Below are 23,022 nucleotides of genomic sequence, written 5' to 3'. Positions count from 1 at the left end.
TCATCATAATTATTATGAGGAAACGTCCACAATAATTAGTCTTGGACAATTTTTGTGTGAAAATGTATGTATAGCCAAAAAAGAACCGCACCTAAAATCGGGTCAATTTTTAATTGTTCAAAGAGATTCTGTAGTAATAAGATCCGCTAAGCCCTATTTGGCTACTCCGGGAGCAAAAGTTCATGGGCATTACAGAGAAATTCTTTCCGAAGGGGATACATTAGTTACATTTATATATGAAAAATCGAGATCCGGTGATATAACACAAGGTCTTCCAAAAGTAGAACAAGTGTTAGAAGTCCGCTCAATTGATTCAATATCGCTGAACTTAGAAAAGCGGATTAAGGGTTGGAACAAGTGTATAACAAGAATTCTTGGAATTCCTTGGGGATTCTTGATTGGTGCTGAGCTAACTATAGTGCAAAGTCGTATTTCTTTGGTTAATAAGATTCAAAAGGTTTATCGATCCCAGGGGGTGCAGATTCATAATAGGCATATCGAAATTATTGTACGTCAAATAACATCAAAAGTTTTGGTTTCTGAAGAGGGAATGTCTAATGTTTTTTTACCTAGAGAACTTATTGTATTGTTAAGAGCAGAACGAACGGGGCGTGCTTTAGAAGAAGCAATCTGTTATCGAGCCGTTTTATTAGGAATAACTCGAGTATCTTTGAATACTCAAAGTTTTATATCCGAAGCAAGTTTTCAAGAAACTGCTCGGGTTTTAGCAAAAGCAGCTCTTCGGGGTCGTATCGATTGGTTAAAAGGCCTGAAAGAAAATGTTGTTCTAGGGGGGGTGATCCCTGCCGGGACCGGATTCAACAAAGGATTGGTGCATTGTTCACGGCAACACACCACCATTCTTTTGGAAAAAAAAACAAAGAATTTAGCTTTATTCGAGGGAGATATGAGAGATATTTTATTCTACCACATGGAATTTTGTCACTCTTCTATTTCCAAATCTGACTTTTCTAGGATTTAATGATTTCTAATAGCGGACTATTTTGAATTTTATGTTTTGTTGTTTGCTGTAGTCATTTGCTTTGGTAATTTGTTAACACTAATAAAGATAATAAAGAATACAAAATAATGGCTTGGTTCATGCATAAATGGCCATCCCCGGTACAAGAGAAGGTTCCATCGGAACAAAAATTTATTTTAGTTTGGGGTGCCCCCTTTTTAAGTGTGAAAAGAAATGACAAAAAGATATTGGAACATCGATTTGGAAGAGGTGATGAGAGTAGGAGTTCATTTTGGACATGGTACGAGGAAATGGAATCCTAGAATGGCACCTTATATTTCTGCAAAGCGTAAAGGTATTCATATTATAAATCTGACTAGAACTGCTCGTTTTTTTATCAGAAGCTTGTGATTTAGTTTTTGATGCAGCAAGTAGGGGAAAACAATTCTTAATTGTTGGGACAAAAAATAAAGCAGCTGATTTAGTGTCGCGGGCTGCAATACGGGCTCGGTGTCATTATGTTAATAAAAAGTGGCTCGGCGGTATGTTAACAAATTGGTCCACTACAGAAAAAAGACTTCATAAGTTTAGGGACTTGAGAACTGAACAAAAGACAGAGGGATTCAACCGTCTTCCGAAAAGGGATGCAGCTGTGTTGAAGAGACAATTATATCGCTTGGAAACATATCTAGGCGGGATTAAATATATGACGTGATTGCCTGATATTATAATCATCCTCGATCAGCAAGAAGAATATACGGCTCTTAGAGAATGTATCACTTTGGGAATTCCAACCATTTCTTTAATCGATACAAATTGTAATCCCGATCTCGCGGATATTTCGATTCCAGCAAATGATGACGCTATAGCTTCAATTCGATTCATTCTTAACATATTAGTATTCGCAATTTGTGAGGGTCGTTCTAGCTATATACAGAATTCTTGATTAATAATAAGATAAATAAATCAATTTTTTTTAGGGAGGGGCTCTCTGTATTTCGATTTAAAAAATCGGTTGCTACTCCTTAATTGTACAAAAGAAAAAGAGAGAAAAACTAGGGATATTGTGTGATTTGTTTAGTTGGGATCCAAAACTAAAATATAAAATTAACGTAAATAAGTAAAAAAAAAGGGGGGGATCTTGAATCAAAATAATTTAAAGTTCTTATTTCTGTCAGAGGGCAATATGAATGTTTTATCATGTTCCATCAACACACTAATAAAAGAAGAGTTATATGAGATATCTGGTGTAGAAGTAGGCCAACATTTCTATTGGCAAATAGGGGGTTTCCAGATCCATGCCCAAGTCCTTATTACTTCTTGGGTTGTAATTGCTATCTTATTAGGTTATGCAGTTTTAGCGATTCGCAATCCATAAACCATTCCAACTGACGGCCAAAATTTCTTTGAATTTGTCTTTGAATTCATTCGAGACGTGAGTAAAACCCATATTGGAGAAGAATATGGTCCATGGGTTTTTATTTATTTTTGTTTCTAACTGGTCAGGAGCCCTTTTACCGTGGAAAATTATCCAGTTATCTCAAGGGTAGTTAGCAGCACCAACGAATGATATAAATACGACGGTTGCTTTAGCTTTACTCACATCAGTAGCCTATTTTTCTGCGGGGCTTAGCAAAAAAGGATTAGGGTATCTCTGTAAATACATTCAACCAACCCCAATTCTTTTACCCATTAACATCTTAGAAGATTTTACAAAACCCCTATCACTTAGTTTTTGACTTTTCGGAAATATATTAGCCGATGAATTAGTCGTTGTTGTTCTTGTTTCTTTAGTACGTTTAGTGGTTCCTATACCTGTCATGTTCCTTGGATTATTTACAAGCGGGATTCAAGCTCTCATTTTTGCCACTTTAGCTGCGGCTTATATAGGTGAATCTATGGAAGGTCATCATTAACGATTTTTTTTTCAAATATTCTTTTTTAGGTTAGCCCAATTAATTATAGAATAGTTGGTTTACGTTATGTAAGAAACACTTGTATATGTGATATTTGATATTGCCTAGGTATATATGAGTTAAAGATCTATATAATTTGAATCTGCTCTACATACTTTTGTGAATTTCTATTTAGATAGGGATTCGATTATAAATTCTTCCTTTTTATCTGTGAATTGGCTGAAAAAAAGATAAAAAAAGAATGAAGGATTCAAAGAATGGTTCACAAAAAATAAATGGCATAAAAAATTCGTTTATCTATATTATGGATTTTTAAAAATCCCGTGAATAGGAACGACTATTAAAGTAATTCTTATGATTCACTCATTTTATTATATTATTTCAATTCTAGTTTTTGGTTATTTTGGCTTGATGAATCTTAGCAATTACTTAATTAGAATTACGTCCTAAGTCATTTGATGATTGTATCATTAACTATTTCTTTATTTTGATGTGCGGAACTTATCATGAATCCACTGTTTTCTGTTGCTTCGGTTATTGCTGCTGGGTTGGCTGTTGGGCTTGCTTCTATTGGACCTGGAGTTGGTCAAGGTACAGCTGCGGGTCAAGCTGTCGAAGGTATCGTGAGACAACCTGAGGCAGAAGAAAAAATCCGAGGTACTTTATTGCTTAGTTTGGCTTTTATGGAAGCTTTAACAATTTATGGCCTCGTTGTAGCATTAGCGCTTTTATTTCTGAATCCTTTTGTTTAATCCCAGAAATCATAAAATTCGGGATTTTTTTTTGTAGTTTTTTTAATTCTATCAAGATTTAACTCCTACAATTATTCATTGAGACAACAATCCTTGGGAAGGACTAATTTGAGGATGGGAAATTAGCACATCGATTCGCTTTCTTCCTTCCCCTTATTCTTTTAGTTTAATAGAAACTTTTTTTAAGGAGTGTTGCGAAAAAAGGAAGTTTAGGTTTTTTGAACTTGACATAAAACTTGATCTCAAATTCTAGCTTAATTCTAATAAGTCTCATTATTATTATTGAAAATTAAAATTTTTGGAAAATACGTTTGTAAATAGAATAGGTTTTTGATTCTGTTAACAAATATCCAAAGAGGTAAATTAAATTATTAAATTAAAATTTGTTTTTATTTTCAATAAAAAAAATAAAAAAGGACAAATTTCTTTTTTTTTTTTTATAGTTTAGCTAGAAGAGGAGATTATATGAAAAATTTAACCGATTCTTTCGTTTACTTGGGTCACTGGCCATCCGCCGGGAGATAACCTTGCGTCCAACCTCCTCCACGATAGAGAGAATCTCGGCTCTGCACTCCTTCTGTATGGAGAGAACATGTTCACGTCTTTTGGCTATCTCAAAGTGGCTGACTCCAGCAACAAATGAAACTAAAGATTTTTTTCCAACGTCACAAAATCTTTGATAGTAACTAATGTTAAATTTCCCAATGTATTTGTTTCTTTGACACACCATGATGTAGGCTCTGTCTTCAAGCTCCTTTGGATCTATCAACAATGATTTATGTTTCTCCAATCTATCTATGTTTGTTGTAGGCTTGTATTTGATTAGCTTATTTTATTCAACCATTATTGTCCTCCTTTTGAGATTGAACGAAAGATAACAATTATGTTTGCAAAAAAAAAAATTCTATGACCAACCAATCAAGGGTGAGAAATTAAAATAAAATAAATTTGACATAATTAATGAAATAATAGAAAATTATAAGCACGGTAATATATGAATCTCAAATAATTCGAAGATGAAAATATATATTAAATAAAACAATCTAAAACTACTACAATAAATTTTAAAATACAGTATTAGAAAAAGAAGATACATATATTAATCTTCCATTTTTTTGGGTCAACATATTGATCATACCTTTTCCGTATGTTTTAGTTTTAAAAAATAAGGAAAATTTGTTTTCCCATTAAAAAAGTTTAACCAATAGAACAAAGTTGAAAGCAATATTTTTGAATACATTATTTTGTATGATGAATAATATGAGACGATCTATGTTATATAGAAGTGAGTATTTACATTTTTTAGAATTAATAATTTTCTATATATTTTCCTTAATTCCCTTCTCTATTTTATGAGAAAATTTATTCTAATGAGCTCATTTAAAAAAAAAAAATATTGTTTCCCACTTTCTTGTAAGACGTACTATCGTTCGACGATAAAAAACACTTTTGGTTTAGTTGATCTAGTGTTATATAATCTCTGTTGTTATCTTGTATTTGTGTATTCATCTTTTTTTATGCTACATATCTTGCAAATTAATAGAAATAATAATAACACCGTGAGAAGTTTGTTAATTCCAAAAACCTTAATTATTATGCATAAGAAACTTTGTTAACACTTCAAAGTCAAAGATTTTGTAGTATGCATTATGAATTTATGAGATTGAGAAACGAAACAAAATTCAAAGAAACGACGATGAATACAAGTGGTAATATATGAATCTTTTTATATAGTTGCTTCGATTAGACAACAAACAAATTGCATTCGAGACTTGTTCAAGAACAATGATGTGTCAAACAAAAGATTGATAAAAAACTAAGAAGAAAATTTTACCAAGAAAAACAAAGCTAGTCCAAATTATTTTGTTTGGTGAAAAATATGTCATCATCTCTTTGCTTATATAGAGGGGTGTATTTACAATCATTTTTCTTTTAGGATTAACAATTTTTTTTAATATAATAAGATTACAATTATCTTATGCATCATTTTACCAAGCTTGAAAACTGTGATTTCTGATCGTTAAAATTGACACGTGTCACAATCTGATGAGTTACTAACTTTGATATATAATTTCTGATCGTTATAATTGACATGTGTCACGATCTGATGAGTTACTAATTTGGATATTTAATCATTAAAACTGACACATGTCACGATCTGGTGAGTTTTTAACTTTGATCTATGATCGTTAAAACTAACACGTGTCACAATCTGATGAGTTACTAATTTTGATATATGTTTTCTGATTGTTAAACTTGACATGTGTCACGATCTGATGAGTTACTAGTTTTGATATATGTTTTATGATCGTTAAACTTAACATGTGTCACGATCTGATGAGTTACTAACTTGGATATTCAATCATATAAAACTAACACATGTCACAATCTAGTGAGTTTTTAACTTTGATCTCTGATCGTTAAAACTAACACGTGTCACGATCTGATGAGTTACCAATTTTGATATATGTTTTCTGATTGTTAAACTTGACATGTGTCATGATCTGATGAGTTACTAACTTGGATATTCAATCGTTAAAACTGACACATGTCACGATCTGGTGAGTTTTTACCAAGCTTGAAAACTGTGATTTCTGTTCGTTAAAATTGACATGTGTCACAATTTGATGAGTTACTAACTTTGATATATAATTTCTGATCGTTATAATTTACATGTGTCATGATCTGATGAGTTACTAATTTGGATATTTAATCATTAAAACTAACACATGTCACGATCTGGTGAGTTTTTAATTTTGATCACTGATCGTTAAAACTAACACGTGTCACGATCTGATGAGTTACTAGTTTTGATATATGTTTTATGATCGTTAAGCTTAACATGTGTCAGGATCTGATGAGTTACTAACTTGGATATTCAATCGTATAAAACTGACACATGTCACGATCTGGTGAGTTTTTAACTTTGATTTCTGATCGTTAAAACTAACACGTGTCACGATCTGGTGAGTTATTAACTTTGTGAACCAAGCTTTATATAATAAGATTTTCCAAATTCACTTACGTTTTAAGCGATTAAGGTGTTGGGCCGCTGCGCAGTGTTTAAAGTTTTCTTAAATATTGACTAGCAAGAAAAATATCTTTCTTTTCAATTTTTGCAATCTCTTGTACCTTTTTTAAACAAATGTCTCTGATTCAGTTTTAAAACAAGAGATGAAAACTTACATAAGTTTCAAATTCTCAGCATAGTCTAGAGAGGTGTAAACTCTCGTATGCTTAAACGTCTCAAAACCTTGTATATGAACTTGTTTGAGACTCTTGCATTCAAGGTTGAAGTAATAAAGGAAAAATTCATCTACCAGACAGTACGGTGCCAACACAACTTCACCTCCAACAGTTATTCTAACAATGGCTAACTCGGTTCTCTCAAATTTGTTTTTCGGCAAAGGAGGCAACATGTAGATATCTCTCGACCATATATGTTTTTCAGCATATTGTAGAACCCAAAACCCAAGACGTTCTCGTAAGTAAGAAGTAAACTGAAGTGCACCTAATTTACCATTGTAGTCAGGCCCGGCTCTAGGGGTGTGCTGGGTGTACCATTGCACCAGGTCCCGCTTTTTGACTATTTTTTTCTTTATATTTTAGGGTCCTAAATTCTTAAGTAATTGCAAAATAAGGTCCATTTTTTTAACTTATCAAATATCTAAGCCTATAATTTTATAAAAGCTTCAACATAGCACAGGGCCCAATAATATATTGAGCCGGGCCTGACTGTAGTTGATCAAAGTACAACGAGTTATCAACATGGATTCATCTATGTGGATAAAGCTAAACTTCTCGGACCTAACATCAAAGCACACTATTATGGGAACCCTTGTCCGCGGGCTGAACCCAGCTGCATAATACAAAGTACCATCTATACATATTCCATCAGATTTAGGATGATGGGGTTTGCATTGGACTGATCTCCACAAACGTTTTCCATTATCCTCCAAAGTCAAAACTTGATGCTCATAACACGGATTCTGGATCATATCGAACTTGATGCACAACACTTTTAACTGTTTGCCGATCGGATCATACCCTAAAAAAGGTCTCGTATCAGTATTGATACCCTTCAGTTTCACTTTGGGTAAGGTTACAGACTGTCCCGTGGCTGGGTTACAAATAACGATTGTATCTGGACTTCCCCTGTCTCGATGACAAATGAATCCACAAAGAGGAGAGCCCACGTCACAATGCAATTTTAACAAAAAAAAATATTTATATTAAAATATAAATTTTAAAAAAGTTAATTTTTATATTTAACTCACATAATATAAAACTGAAATCATATGAATTCCCCCTATAAATTATGCATTAACTTTATTTCTCCACTAAGTTGTATTAATCAATTGTATTAAAACAAAAAAATAAATTAGAATTTTAACTCTCATTTTTCTAAATGTAATTTTTCATCATTTCTCTTCCTATAAATACTCATTATCTTATTCTCTTAGTCTATCACTCCTTCATTCTCTCATCTTCTTCCACTACTCTCAAATCTCTTTTTTTGTTTTGTTTTGTTTTGTATTTTTTTTGTTATTGTTGTTGTATGGGTTATAAAAAATCAAATCAAATATCATTGTAAATGTTGTAAAACACTTAGTGGACTCTATAGACCGGCCCGTTCGCAGTCCATTAGGACATGGCCTTACGGCCCATGTACGGTCCATCCTTGTACGGCCCATCGGCCATTGCTTTACGGCCCATGGCCTATTCTATGTCCTAGTCGGTTTATGGGCTTTAGCCTTTGTACTCTACTATATATATACTTGTAAACCTCGACATTCATTAATAAGACTAAGAGATTTCATCCTTCAACTCTCTAGTTTCATAACACGTTATCAGCACGATAGCCTCTAAGGCCAGCTGAGAAAACCCTAACCCTAAAACCCTAAAGGCAGCCGCCGTTTCTCTCCTCCCTAAAACCCTAAAACCCTAATCGGTCGCCGCCTCCATCTCTTACCCTAAAACCCTAAAAACCGCCGCCCAAATTCGGCGATCAGCTTCCGTCCGTGTACGCGGCCAATCCGGGGTAAGTTCATGTTCGAAGATCCACCCGAGTTTTGGATCCTGTACGCGGCAAGTTCCGGGGTAAGCTCCTGTTCAGAGATCCACCCAAGTTCGGTTCCTGTTCGTGAGCGGTTCGGTTTCTGTTCAAGAGAAGGACATTGTTTGGGATCTGTTCGTGATTCAATCCTTGTTCGCGGAAGCTCCTGTTCGGCGATCGGTTTGTGTTCAAGGGCGAGCAAGGTTCGTGATCAAAGTTTTATTGAAGTTCCGTTCGAGGTTCGCGGTTCGAGGGTGAGTACGTTCGCGGTTCCTGACGTTCGCGGTTCGCGGTTCCTGACGATAGCAGTTCGCGGTTCCGGACGAGAGCGGTACGTGAGCGGGACGAGAATCGGGTCAATAGTAGTACAAGGATCGAGGTTCGTGGTTGTGATCAAAGGTATATCTGAGGTCTTTAGCTCCCAGATCAAAACCGGTCAGACCCAAACGGTGGAAGGTAAACCATGATCAAACTTCTTTAAAACTATATAATCGAACTTGAACTTTAAAGCTATTGAACCCTAAAACATCCAAGTACACAACAAACAAATCTTAAGAGTCCTATTCCTGTAAAAATTTAAAATCGGATGCATAGGGCTGTTAGATTGTTTGTGAATTGCACCAAGATATATCAAGCTTAAAATCCGATTGATTGATTAATTGTCTATGCTTGCTTGATTGATTGTTGCATAAGAACCTAGAACTAAATTGTTAGACTCATAAGATAAATATTGATCTAATTGTTCTAGGATATTTAAAACTTGGTTATTCATGCATCATAATGAAATCGGATTATGCATAGGGTATTAAAGAATCAATAATTGCATAAATTGTTAGAGTTGCATGAACCTTAATATCAAATTGGATAGACATGTTTAGGACTGTTGAATTCAGAATTTCCATAGAAACAATATAGGATCAATTATAAACATAAAACTGTTCTAGTAAATTAAAAAAAATTTCGGATCCTAAAACTATGAAATTCGAAAATTATAGAACTGTTCTAGGTTGCTAGAACTTTCAGGATAACTTCCAAATTTAATTTGGTAATTATCCTAAAATTTAAATAAAATATTTCCTAAAACTTGTCTTAATCCTAATCTGAAAAGGAAAACTTAAGAAAAGGAAATCTTATCTAGAAAAAGGAAATTGTTTCATGCATGCTAGTTCCTATCTAGGTTTGTTGTTCATGCATATTAAGCCACGAAATTGAGTAGAATAAAGGCATGTTTCGGTCTCAAATACCGCATGACCTAAGTTCGAAATTATGAGTAGAGGCAAGGCATGTTTCGGTCTCAAATACCGCATGACCTAAGACTAAAATGATTCCATGGTTCGGTCTTAAACACCGCATGGCATGATCCAAATGAATTACATGGTTCGATCTTAAAAACCGCATGATATAATCGGGTGCATGTTTTGTAAAATCAAAGTACCTATGTGAGTGTATTAAGGATGATAATGGTTGCACTAAAAGAATAAATGTAAGGCAATTTTGCATATAGACCATCACCTTGCTGAGAGTCTCAAGGACCAAGTACCATACCATTGAGAATCTTATTGACCTTTGGACAGAGTTGAAAAACAATATGGACACCAATAGATGGTGCTCCTACCAACGGCTCAATTCGAAAAACCTAAGGATCCAGGAATTCCAATCCATGGATGAGTATAACTCAGAGCTTTTAAGATTGGCTCAATCCTAAGGTTGTGTGGTACTGAAGTCACGGAGAGAGAGTTACTAGAGAAGACTTTGTCTACTTTTAGTACTCACAATATAGTACTTCAGCAACAGTACCATGAAAATGAGCTGTTGATGAATAGTGCTATGAGACCTCCCAGTACAACCCTATTACCGGAAACACAGAAGGTTGATGTGGCAAAACAGAATGAGCCTAAACAGCCTAAAGAGCCCAAGGAGACCAACTACGTTCACAGAAAAAGACACTATTGCCGTGGCCGTGGTGGCAGAGGACGTGGTGGTCGTTAGGGCCAGGCAATCCGTTTTGATGGTTAAGGCCATGGTGGTCGTGGCCGCGGTGGTAGGGGCGGTGGGTCCTTTAAACCGCAAATCAAGGCTAAATCGGTTTGTCACCGATGTGTAAATGAAAAGTGCAATGAAGCTCACAAGGTTGACATGACAAAGAAAAATCCTAAAGAGCCTAAAGAGCCAAAGAGACTAATGAGTCTATCTATGTCCATAGAGACAAGTATGGCCGTGGCCGAGGAAGAAGTGGACATGGTGGTCCTGGTCGTGGGACTTACCGAAGACATAACTATGATGGTCAAGGCTATAGAAACCGATTAGGCTTCGGCCATGGTCGGGGTAAAGGCCGCGGGTTATCTAAACCCGCAACATAAGACCAAGTCCACTTGTAATAATAATTATGGTATAGAAAACCATAAGATAAAGACATGCAGAACTCCTAAATTGGATTATGAGATTTTGATTGCCTAAAGAAAAATATTTAAACTCATGTGGTATATTAATTTAATTTCTATGCTTTGAATTTGATTGAATTATTATTTTGATTTAAATCTAATTATTTTATTTCCTTTTAATATTTATTAAAACATAAATTCTTGTCCATTATTGGAAATGGTTAAGGACAAGAAAATAAGTGTGGTGGATAGTGGATTAAGTCACACAAAGCCAATATTAGCAAAGATAAGCGGGTATAGCAAGCCTAAGTAAAGGCTACGGCCAGGCATATATTTTATGGCACACATTTTAAACTAAGTGTTGCATTATAATCACCCAGCTCTAAGAGAAGCTTGTTGAGCTTTAAGGACATTCATTTGAATGGTTTCCATATTGAAATAAAGGGTGAAGGAAACAGAGAGTTCCTATATATTGAAATCACCCATGGACATAAGAAAGTCCTAGAGCCTATACCTGCACTAGCCACTGGTTTTACCATGCTAAGATTAATATAATAGAGGCTAATATGGCAATGAACGAAATGTTCAATAATTCACTTTATGGCATGACTGGATTGGCCATCCGGGTCCTAACATGATGCGTAATCCGATAATAAAATGGGCACACTCCTAAAAGAGAGAAGAGTTATTCCTAAAGAATCTCACGTGTGTAGCATGTACACAAGGGAAACTCATTATAAGGCTATCACCAGTAAATTTAAATAAAGAGATTATCCACTTAAGACTATAAGTCTAGATAGTGCTGGTGAATTTATATCCCAAGCGTTTAATAATAATGGTATGTCCATGGGGGGGAGTGTGGACCACCCTGTGGCACATGAACATACAGAGAATGGATTAAATGAATCCTTCATTAAACGTATTCAAGTGATTGCTAGACCATTACTCATGAGGTCGAAGCTTCTTGTGTCGGCTTGGGGACACACAATATTACATGAAGTAAGAGCTTATACGCATCAGGCCATCTAGTGAGTATAAATATTCCCAAAAGCATAACGGGTCATAAGCCAGACATATCCCATCTAAAATAATATACGGGTGTGCCGTTTATATTGCATCATCACAGAGAACAAAGATGGGACCTCAAAGGAGGATGTAATATATGTTGATATGATTCTCCCACCATTGTTAAGTATCTTGAGCCAACTATGGGTGATTTATATATGGCCAGATACACGGATTGTCAGTTTGCTGAATCCGAATTCCCTATATTGGGTGGAGAGAAAGACAAGCTGGTCAAAGAAATATTATGGAATCAAACATCCTTAAATTGGCAAGATCCTCGAGATTATACATTTGTTAAAGCTAGCTATTCAATTGCCAAGATTCTTTTAATGACCCAAAGAGAATTATGAAATCGTACATACCAGCTTGTAATGCACCAGTACGTATTGATGTTCAAAAGGAACACAATAATCAAGTTGCTACAAAGTCTAAATAGACCAATATGTTCCATAGAAAAGAACCTTCGGAAATCTAAGAAAGGTGCAAATAAAACCGAGGTTAAGGAAAGAGTATAGACATGGCCGCGGCAAATCCTAAGGTACTGATACACAGAGTTTAAAACCCTATTTTCCTACTGCAAGTGCACAACAAAGAAGTAGTACTTAGGGGTCGAATCCCACGAAGACCAAGTTTTACTCTATGGTTCTATTGGTTCAATTTCAAGCTAAGACAATTCAAAGTTGGGTTTGTTTGGTAACAGTAACGCGATTAAAACGGTATAAAAAGGCAATAAGCAAAACACTAGATCAGGGGTAATTCTCGGGAATTTCAGAGACAGCAACTAAACAACTATTCATGGCATAGATTAAGTACCAGTCTAGAACTCAAACATAAATATAAACTGATCCACTGTCGTGGCATCAATAACTCTATCTGATCGATTCTGTGCGGAAACGCGGAGCACGTGCTCAGACATCCGGAGCACATGCTCGACGGTCCATAAACCCTAAACTGTCGTTTGAGCCCAGAATCGCAGACAAGCATTAAAGAACAAGAATGATAAGTTCACAAATCACCTACACATCAACTTTCGCAGGTCTAGGATAATTTGCCCACTAATGTCTTTTCTAGCAACCTATTACACTTTTGATGAATAGATAAACCTAGAATCATAGATTGGGTGATCAAATCAACCTAAGCATTAAGTCTAACAATAGTGAAGACAATCGATTATATAAAGCCCTATTTGTGTTCTGTTGCTAACCCATGAAACCCCTTTTGAAACCCCTAATCTAGCAAAGAAAACTACTCAGACATAGAGAAATGAATAACCAACATAGATGAGAAATTCAATAGCATAAAAATATAAAAATCACAAGGGTTCAGAATATGCTTCACAAGGTAGCCGCTCTTCTCCCTCTCACCAAAAACGTCGCTCAAAAACCAAAAGAAAAAGGTATATTTTCTCTCCTAAAAACCCTAGGTTAAATAGCATACAAGTAGAGAAAAATAAGGAAAGAATCCAAATTCAAATCTCCCTATTAAAAAAAACGATCTCCTCTCTCTTTCTCTCACAAAGGATCACCTAAAATAAGGGGAATTAGGCAGGGAATCGGCGCCTAGATGCTTGCCACGTGTCGTCATGAAACCGTAGAGTTGGGAGCATGTGCTCGGAAATCGGGAGCATGTGCTCCTGGGTCTAAAATCAGCTTTTCTGCTCCAATTCAACTCCTTTCTGCTCTGATTGCTCCTGCTGTTCCAATCCTTGCTTTTAGCTTCCTAGCCTCTTATTATAATCTGAAAAGGACTCAAACAACTACAAAACTATCAAATAAACGGGGTCAAAGTGAGTCAAAACCGTAACATATCAACTTCCCTGGACTTAGATCTTTGTTTGTCCTCAAACAAACTCAAACCAAGCGCCAAGAGAGCCAAGGTGGGAACTCGCAAAAATCTCAGAAACCGTGAGTAGACCATGACCTGCAGACCACATGTGTTAGAACAAGCTATACCAAAAACTTATCCAGCAAACATCTCCAAAACCAGAACCATAATTGGCAATCAAACCCAGAAAAAGATCACTTTCCAGACAAAGACTCTTTACATTCAATTAAAATTGGCGTGAGCTTCTCATTAAGGGCATTAAGCTAGTGAAATCGAGGCTTGGTAGATAAAAGGCTGTTTTAATGGTGGAGCTATAGAGTGTTTAGGGGTTACCATTACTTCGAAAGAGATGCAGGATATCGCACAAAATGGTAAGGGAGAGTGGACTCATTGATGTCCACAACCTCTAATCACTCTCCTCTTCTTATCTTCTCAAACTCAGCCTCTTTTTTCTCCTCAGGGTACAACGCATGCTCGGGGGTGTGTAACACTAGCTCTGGTCCCTTTCCATCATCCTTAAACGTTTTTTTTTTTTTTTTTTTTTTTTAGACATATGAAGGATGATGGGGGATCTTCTTCTGATATTGCCCCTGGAGCATGCAGACCGTATCCTAGGCTCTCTCCCTGCTCAAAACAACTCGCGGACTCGGATGTATATAATTTCGGAGTAGGTGCTCGCTGGGTTTGAGCACGTGCTCTGTCCGTCCGGCTCTTTCCTCTTTGGTTCTCCAGCAAGAGCGAGTTAGAGATTGTGTCAGTCCTGCTCTCCCCGACCGTTTTGCACATAGCTGCACAGAATGAGAAAACAAAAATACAAGTGCAAGTGGTTTGAAAGGAGGTTAGGCTCGGGGTGGGTACTAACTTAAAATGAGCTAGCTATTCAGGATCAGCAAGATTGGCAAAATGAATAAGAAGTCCTGAATATGTGACACGTTCCCTATCCTAATGCCCAAAACGAGAAGAATTTAAATCCGGTTAGGTTCCAATAAGGTAGAGTCTAAGTCTTTCCGGTGAAACCTTAATGGGATGAAGCTTTTCTGGCCAGGAGAAGGGTCCGAATGTGAAGAGGTATTAGCTCGTCTCTGTACTCTTAGTTCTGCAACAATGGTCACTAGGAAAAACGGTCAAACTCACAAATGGTTAAAAACATCACAGATTTCGGTCCTAATTCCCACAAGTTTTGGTTCGACTCACATGACAAACTGACTCAATAAAAAGAAAAATAAAGAAAACAAATGTCATAGGTGACCCTCCCCCGGACTTACTTCACACCGTCTCCGGTGTGAAAATAAGCCAAAGAGAGACCTAGACAAGAAGAAAAATAAAGATAACAACAAAAATGAAAAGAAAATAAGGCGGATAGGACAATGATGGTGTGTGTAACCGCGATCAGGCGTCGGAATCGTCTGGGCTCTCGCTCTCCGAACGGGCAAGGCGGCGCCTCCGACGTGGTGGTCTCACCGGTTGGCTTGGGTCGGCGGCGATGGTGGTGTGGTGGCAGCAACCGCGAGATAGTGTCGTCAGGATCCTCCGTATCAAGCTGTTGTTCTTCTGCTGCGACTCGACCATCCATCTCCTGTACTCAGCGGTATCGGGCTCATCAGAGATCGGTGGGAGATCAAACTCACCCTGAGGATCGGATGATGTGAATGGTGGAACTCTGTCCTCGCGGTGGTGGGATGAGCTAGCAAAGTCCGCGTAAAGATCAAGGTATAAGTCTCCCTCCCAAGTGGTAAAGATCCCAACACGCGCTTGGCACAATATCTGGTAGACTTGGTCGTGCAAGCCGAGCATCTTGAGCGTGTCATCACAAAGAGTGCGGGTGGGCTCGATCTTTACGGACAGCAGCTTGTTGTATTGGTTTGCGTCCCTCTGATCCCAAACCGTGTCAGACTCGGCGGGTAACGAGTCATCGTTCATGTTGAACGGTTCTCCCTCGCACCGTGGCCACGGGAATGATTGTGAATCGTCGGTTGGTCTCTTTGTTGTGCTCTTTCTTCCCGAGGTAGAGCGTCTAGGGGCCATTTTGTACCTTGAGTGTGTGCTTAAATGGACTAGAGATTGAGGATTGTGGTGGATAATAAAGCAATCTAGTCTCAAAAATCACTGAAATCGGTATATTTTTGAAAAAGTTAGCAATGGGAGAGAATGAGGGCTTCGACGGCGACGAGGAGAAGAAGAGAAGAAAGAAGGAAGAAGAAAAGAGAGAAGGGTTTGCGATTTGGTGGGTTACCTGGGCCTGGTGGGCCTGGGCCTGAAATTCATTAAACTTACCTGGCCCAATCGCTCTTTTCTTTTTCTTCTTTTGCTCTCAGTTCGCCGAGCATGTGCATCGGGTTGCTCGCGTCCTGCGAGCATGTGCTCCGCATCTTCTTCCAACATTCCTGAAACCGAAAAGAGAAGAAACAAATCCTAAAAAGAAAAAGAAAAACTCAGCAATATATACCTGGTGGGTTGCCTCCCACCCAGCGCTTGTTTTAAGTCATTAGCTTGACTTGAAAGCTCCTTAGGCAATAGGAGGGTCGCCTAGGGCGAAGGTTTCACCCCTTGCGTGCTCAGAGGCGGCAAGATATGGTTTCAGCCTCTGTCCATTCACCACAAATTCTCCTCCTTTTGTGTCCAGCAACACAACAGCCCCATATGGTCTAATCTCCTTGATGGTGAAGGGTCCGGACCATCGTGATCTTAGCTTTCCGGGAAACAGTTTCAGCCTAGAGTTGAACAACAAGACTTGATCATTAGGAGCAAAGGTCCTAGTGAGGATCCGCTTGTCATGGTAGGCTTTGGTACGCTCCTTGTAGAGTTTTGAGTTTTCATAGGCGAGGTGCCTAATCTCCTCTAGCTCATGCAGTTGCATCTTCCTCCTTTCATGGGCGCTCTTAGTGTCAAAGTTCAGCATTTTCACTGCCCAAGAAGCCTTGTACTCTAGCTCAACAGGAAGGTGACACGCCTTACCATACACCAAGTGAAACGGTGTAGTCCCCAGGGGTGTTTTGTAGGCGGTTCTATAAGCCCATATAGCCTCATCTAGCTTCAGAGACCAATCCTTCCTTGTTGTGTTCACTGTTTTTTGCAAAATGCTCTTGATCTCCCGGTTAGAGATCTCAACTTGTCCGCTTGTTTGTGGGTGGTAGGGGGTGGCGACCTTGTGCCTCACTCCATTCTTCTTGAGAAGACTCTCAAAGACCTTGTTAATGAAATGCGATCCACCATCGCTAATGACTACCCGTGGGACACCAAACCGTGGGAAAATAACCGACTTGAACATCTTGAGCACGGTCTTTGCATCATTATTGGGGCTGGCCAAAGCTTCTACCCACTTGGACACGTAATCTACAGCCACCAATATGTACTCATTGGCGAAGGAGTTCGGGAAAGGTCCCATGAAGTCAATTCCCCAAACATCAAATACCTCAACCTCCAAGATGAAATTCTGAGGCATCTCATTCCTCCTGCTGATGTTCCCTTGTCTCTGACATGTGTCGCAAGTAGACACGAACCGCTGCGCATCTCTGAACATGGTAGGCCACCAATAACCCGCTTGAAGAGCTTTGGACACGGTTTTGAAAGTAGCAAAGTGTCCAGCATAGGGTGAGCTATGGCAATGAAACAAGACTCCAGGAACCTCCTCCTCAGTCACACACCTCCTGATAACACCATCCGAGCAATGCCTATAGAGGTAAGGCTCATCCCAAAAATACCGCCTTATGTCTTTTAGGAACTTCTTCTTCTTGTTCCCCACAAACTCAGTAGGTTCTTTCTCTGCTGCTAGGTAGTTTGCATACTCTCCAAACCAAGGAAAACTCGGCTGTTTGTTGGTATTGATTGCCTTGCACGGGGTTTTCGGAGCATGTGCTCCCAGGCGGAGCATGTGCTCGGCGGGATCAAAGATGCCAATCGAGTAAACATGTTCTTCAGGAAGGCTATCATCCAAGGGTAGCTCTTCTTCTATCCTCATTCTTGACAAGTGATCTGCAACTACGTTCTCAATACCCTTCTTGTCTTTAATCTCCAAGTCAAACTCTTGAAGCAACAAAATCCAACGGAGTAGCCTTGGTTTTGCATCCTTCTTGGTCAGTAGATACCTCAATGCTGCATGATCAGTGTGAACAACCACTTTGGAACCAACAAGGTATGATTGGAACTTCTCAAAAGCAAACACAACCGCTAAAAGTTCTTTCTCGGTTGTAGCGTACTTGCACTGAGCCTCATCCAAGGTGCGGCTGGCATAGTATATCACGTGCAACTTCTTGTCTTTTCTCTGTCCCAGAACTGCTCCCACGGCATAATCACTCGCGTCAGTCATGACCTCAAAGGGAAGGTCCCAATCTGGCGGTTGTACAATCAGAGCGCTAACCAAAGCTCCTTTGATCGTGTGAAAGGCCTCCAAGCAAGCAGAATCGAAATCAAACTTCACTTCCTTACACAACAGCTGGGTAAGTGGTCTTGCTATCTTGGAGAAATCCTTAATGAACCGTCTGTAGAAACCGGCGTGGCCAAGGAAACTGCGGATCCCTTTTACCGAATTAGGCGGTTGTAAACTCATCATCACTTCAACCTTGGCTTTGTCAACCTCAATCCCCTTTTCAGAAATTTTGTGTCCCAGCACTATCCCATCTCTGACCATGAAGTGGCATTTCTCCCAATTCAGCACCAGATGTTTGTCTTCACACCGCTGCAACACCCTGCACAAATTAGACAAACAAACGGAAAAGGAGCTCCCATAGACGGAGAAATCGTCCATGAAAACTTCCATTATATCCTCAATCAGGTCAGTGAAAATGGACATCATGCATCGTTGGAAGGTCGCTGGTGCATTACACAAGCCAAACGGCATTCTGCGGTAAGCAAAGGTGCCGTAAGGACATGTGAATGTGGTCTTCTCTTGATGGTCGGGATGGATTGGGATCTGAAAGAAACCTGAATAGCCATCTAAGAAACAGTAGTAAGGATGGTTAGCCAATCTCTCAAGCATTTGATCAATAAACGGCAAAGGAAAATGATCCTTACGGGTCGCAGCATTAAGTTTTCTATAGTTTATGCACATGCGATGTCCCGTAACTGTCCTAGTAGGAATCAACTCATCCTTATCATTCTTAACCACTGTAATCCCACCTTTCTTAGGGACTACATGAACTGGACTAATCCAGGAACTATCAGAAATAGCATAAATTACACCCGCATCTAGAAGTTTCATTATCTCTTTCTTAACAACATCCTTTAGATTCGGGTTCAACCTCCTCTGATGTTCTACCGAAGTCATTGATTCATCTTCTAGATGTATCCTATGCATGCAAAGATCTGGTGAGAATCCTGGGATGTCATCTAGTGAATACCCTAGAGCATTTCTATACTTCCTAAGTTCACAAAGGAGCAAAGCGGTGTCTACATTGTTTAGTTCAGAGTTCACTATCACGGGGTATGTAGAGTTAGGACCTAGGAACGCGTACCTTAGTCCAGCTGGAAGTGGTTTTAGCTCTACCTTTGGAGCTCTTAACTCGCTCCAAGGACCGTCCGCTGACTTTACCGGAGCATGTGCTCCGGAATCCGGAGCAGGTGCTCCCTCGGCGGATTCCTCCCCTGATTGGTTCTCATCGTCTAGGCTGGCGTAAGCTACCAGTTGTTGGAACCGTGTACCTGCATCCAAAATGCATGTAAAACCATTAGCTTCCTCATTCAAGAATCAATACTTACGCTCTGCCTTTGTCAAGGCAACCTCCAACGGGTCGAGAGTGAGAACTTCATCGGTAACCTCATGTGCAACCTCTGAACCATCATCAACCACAAAAGTCTGACCATCTATCATAGGTTTCTTGAGCAGCTTGTTCATCTCAAACCTTTCAATCATATCCCCCAGCTGGAGATCGATCGCTCCCCCTTGCACATCTATAATCGCACCAGCTGTGCATAAGAATGATCTACCTAAGATCAGGGGGTCACGTGGTTCTTCTTCAAGTTCCAGAACCACAAAGTCTGCTGGTATAAGCGTGTCCCCTATCTGGACATGTAAATCCTCCAACACTCCTATGGGGCGCTTGGTGGATCTATCCGCGAATACTAACGAAATCCGTGTAGACTTGAACTTCGTGTATCCCAGCCTTTTAGCCACTGAATATGGCATAAGGTTCACACTGGAACCTAGATCACAGAGGGAGTTCGCAAAAATCGTTTTACCGATTCTCACGGATAAGACAAATCGCCCTGGATCATCTCTCTTCTTTAGCACTTTGTTTTGCAGCACAGCACTGCACTCTCTTGAAACCATCATCACGTTCTCTTCCTCTGACACTCGCCCAAAAACTAACCCTTTCACATATCTCTTCAAAGCAGGTATCATCTGAACAGCATCAGCTAGGGGTAGTTTTACCGTCAATTCTCTCAACATCTCCTTGCACTTTGCATTCTCCAAATCCTTGCGAGATTTCTTAGGAGGAACAGGGTAAGGAACCCTAGGGGTGTACACGCGTGCAGGAGGTACCTCAGTAGGAACTGTCTGATCGGGAGTCGGGAGCACGTGCTCGCTGGATGGGAGCACATGCTCGCCGGATGCTTCGGCTTCTTTTTGACTCAACGGTGGAGTCTCAGCAGCATGTGGAGGAAGGTATTCTTCAGCAATACCCTTGCCCTTGTCAATCCTAGCGGATGGTGCTTCTCTAGGGGGTAACTTCTTTCCTCCCCTTAGCTCAATCGCATTGACATACTCGTTCCGCGGGATTGCTTCCCCTTTTCCGGGCAGAGTCCCAGGAGTTCTTTTCACGGTTTCAGCAGTCTGTGCAACCTGAACATCAAGCTTCTTCACATGTGACATTACTGCCTCATACTTCCCATTAAGGTCATTGTACATGGTATCGACCTTAGCGTTGATTTCCACTGAAGCTTTTTGTTGATTCACCAAGAGTTGTTGCATCATGTTTTTCAGCTCATCCTGAGAGCTGCTAGCAGATGAAGGTCCCAACTGCTGGTTGGTGAAAGGCCGTGCTTGTTGAGCGCTTGTATATGCCTGCTGGTTCCCCCCTTGGAAGCGGTTTTGAGTGGGTACAAACTGTTTGCCTTGGAAGTTGTTTGAGAAGGTTTTCTGATAACCCATCTGATTCTGAGCTCCTTGCTGTGGATACACCTGATCCTGAGGGTTCTCCACGTTGGTGCTTCTATAGGACAAATTCGGATGGCTTCTGTAGTTCGGGTTGAAACCCCTGTTCTGCACAAAACCTTGCCCACTCACATAATTAACCTCCATCATTTCATCCTCTCCATCACAAATCTCCTGAGCTAGCGGCATGTCTCCGGTCTCATCGACAAAATGGACAGTTTTCTGGCTCCCCTTCCGAAGAAGGTTCACCTTGGCTGTCAACTCGTCAATCTTTTGCGTATCGATACTGTTGACCTTCACGGACCTGTCATACCCAGGAGCCTTGTTGCTGGAGCTTGCAGCTAGGTTCTCAATCAACGGATATGCTCCTTCCTTAGACTTTGTCATAAAATCCCCATTGCTGGCCGAGTTGAGAACGTTTCTGTAGTCCCAGTTAACTCCATCATAAAAAATGCCCAGAATCTGTTCATCACTGAATCCATGGTGCGGACACTCTCTACGGCACTCTTTGTACCTCTCCCAAGCCTCGCAGAAGGCTTCTCCAGTGTGCGGTTGGAACGATGAAATCTTGTTCCTCAGGGCAGCGGTCTTAGCCTTGGTGTAGAAATGGTCCAGAAACGCAGACCTACACTGTTCCCATGATGTCAGAGACCCAGGTGGCAATGACTTCAGCCAACGTGAAGCTCTATCCGCAAGAGAGAAGGGAAAGAGCTTGCACTTTAGAAAGTCTGGCGGTATCCCATTTGAACCAGTGGTGCTACATATCTCTTCAAAATTCTCAATGTGGTCCATCGGAATCTCAGCTGGGAGACCGTGAAATAGGTGCTGCTTCACTAGAGAGATCATCTGTGGCTTGATCTCAAAATCTTGGCTCGGGATGGTGGGAGGAACAATCGCCGCTCGGTTGGTGTAGGACACATGCGGGTTGTCCTTGTCCCCAATGGACGGTTGCGGCGGCGCGGCTCTTTCGTGTTGAGCACGGAGCAACTGCCCCAACTGTTGTCGAAGTTGCTGCAACTCGGCAGCCATATCCTCATTGTTTCTGTTGTCACCCATGTTGACGGATTGAAACTTTCTGTTCTTGCGGTTTGTTCTTTCTGCCAAAGAGAGCTTTGCAGCTGACAAAGCGACTAGTTCTTCGGTGTTGTTTCTTCTTTTAGATCTTCTTGACATGCACCTGAAACACACGTAAAGAAGAAGCAGAAAGACAAATCAGTAAGGTCTTAGTCTAGTAATTTCGCCGAAAACCAAAGGTAAAAATTTGGTACCCGGCAACGGCGCCAAAAACTTGATACACAGAGTTTTAAACCCTATTTTCCTACTGCAAGTGCACAGCAAAGAAGTAGTACTTAGGGGTCGAATCCCACAAAGACCAAGTCTAGAACTCAAACATAAATATAAACTGATCCACTGTCGTGGCATCAATAACTCTATCTGATCGATTCTGTGCGGAAACGCGGAGCACGTGCTCAGATATCCGGAGCACATGCTCGGCGGTCCATAAACCCTAAACTGTCGTTTGAGTCCAGAATCGCAGACAAGCATTAAAGAACAGGAATGATAAGTTCACAAATCACCTACACATCAACTTTCGCAGGTCTAGGATAATTTGCCCACTAATGTCTTTTCTAGCAACCTATTACACTTTTGATGAATAGATAAACCTAGAATCATAGATTGGGTGATCAAATCAACCTAAGCATTAAGTCTAACAATAGTGAAGACAATTGATTATATAAAGCCCTATTTGTGTTCTGTTGCTAACCCATGAAACCCCTTTTGAAACCCCTTTTGAAACCCCTAATCTAGCAAAGAAAACTACTCAGACATAGAGAAATGAATAACCAACATAGATGAGAAATTCAATAGCATAAAAATATAAAAATCACAAGGGTTCAGAATATGCTTCACAAGGTAGCCGCTCTTCTCCCTCTCACCAAAAACGTCGCTCAAAAACCAAAAGAAAAAGGTATATTT

At 39.7% G+C, this 23,022-nt stretch overlaps 1 protein-coding gene, 1 non-coding gene and 1 pseudogene across 2 annotated transcripts; 1 reads left to right on the top strand and 2 right to left on the bottom strand.

Annotated features, from left to right (window-relative positions):
- Nucleotides 1–6,811: 6,811 nt before the first annotated feature.
- On the bottom strand, nucleotides 6,812–7,831 carry LOC109129518 (F-box protein At1g53790-like; the record flags this gene model as incomplete). Its single annotated transcript, XM_019237780.1, has 2 exons — nucleotides 6,812–7,167; nucleotides 7,366–7,831. Coding segments are annotated over 2 exons (822 nt in total), but the record flags the coding sequence as incomplete, so codon positions are not given.
- An 8,630-nt stretch (nucleotides 7,832–16,461) lies between these two features.
- Nucleotides 16,462–20,865, bottom strand: LOC147928654 (uncharacterized; annotated as a pseudogene).
- Nucleotides 20,866–21,520: 655 nt separating this feature from the next.
- LOC147928653 (small nucleolar RNA R71) lies at nucleotides 21,521–21,627 on the top strand. Its single transcript, XR_015581155.1, has one exon. It is a non-coding gene; the product is annotated as a small nucleolar RNA R71 (small nucleolar RNA).
- Nucleotides 21,628–23,022: the final 1,395 nt, after the last annotated feature.

The sequence above is a fragment of the Camelina sativa genome, chromosome 14 (genome assembly GCF_030686135.1).
Source record: "Camelina sativa cultivar CO46 ecotype springtype chromosome 14, ASM3068613v1".
NCBI classification, from domain to species: Eukaryota; Viridiplantae; Streptophyta; class Magnoliopsida; order Brassicales; family Brassicaceae; genus Camelina; species Camelina sativa.
This window is presented reverse-complemented; position numbering and strand designations above follow the sequence as displayed.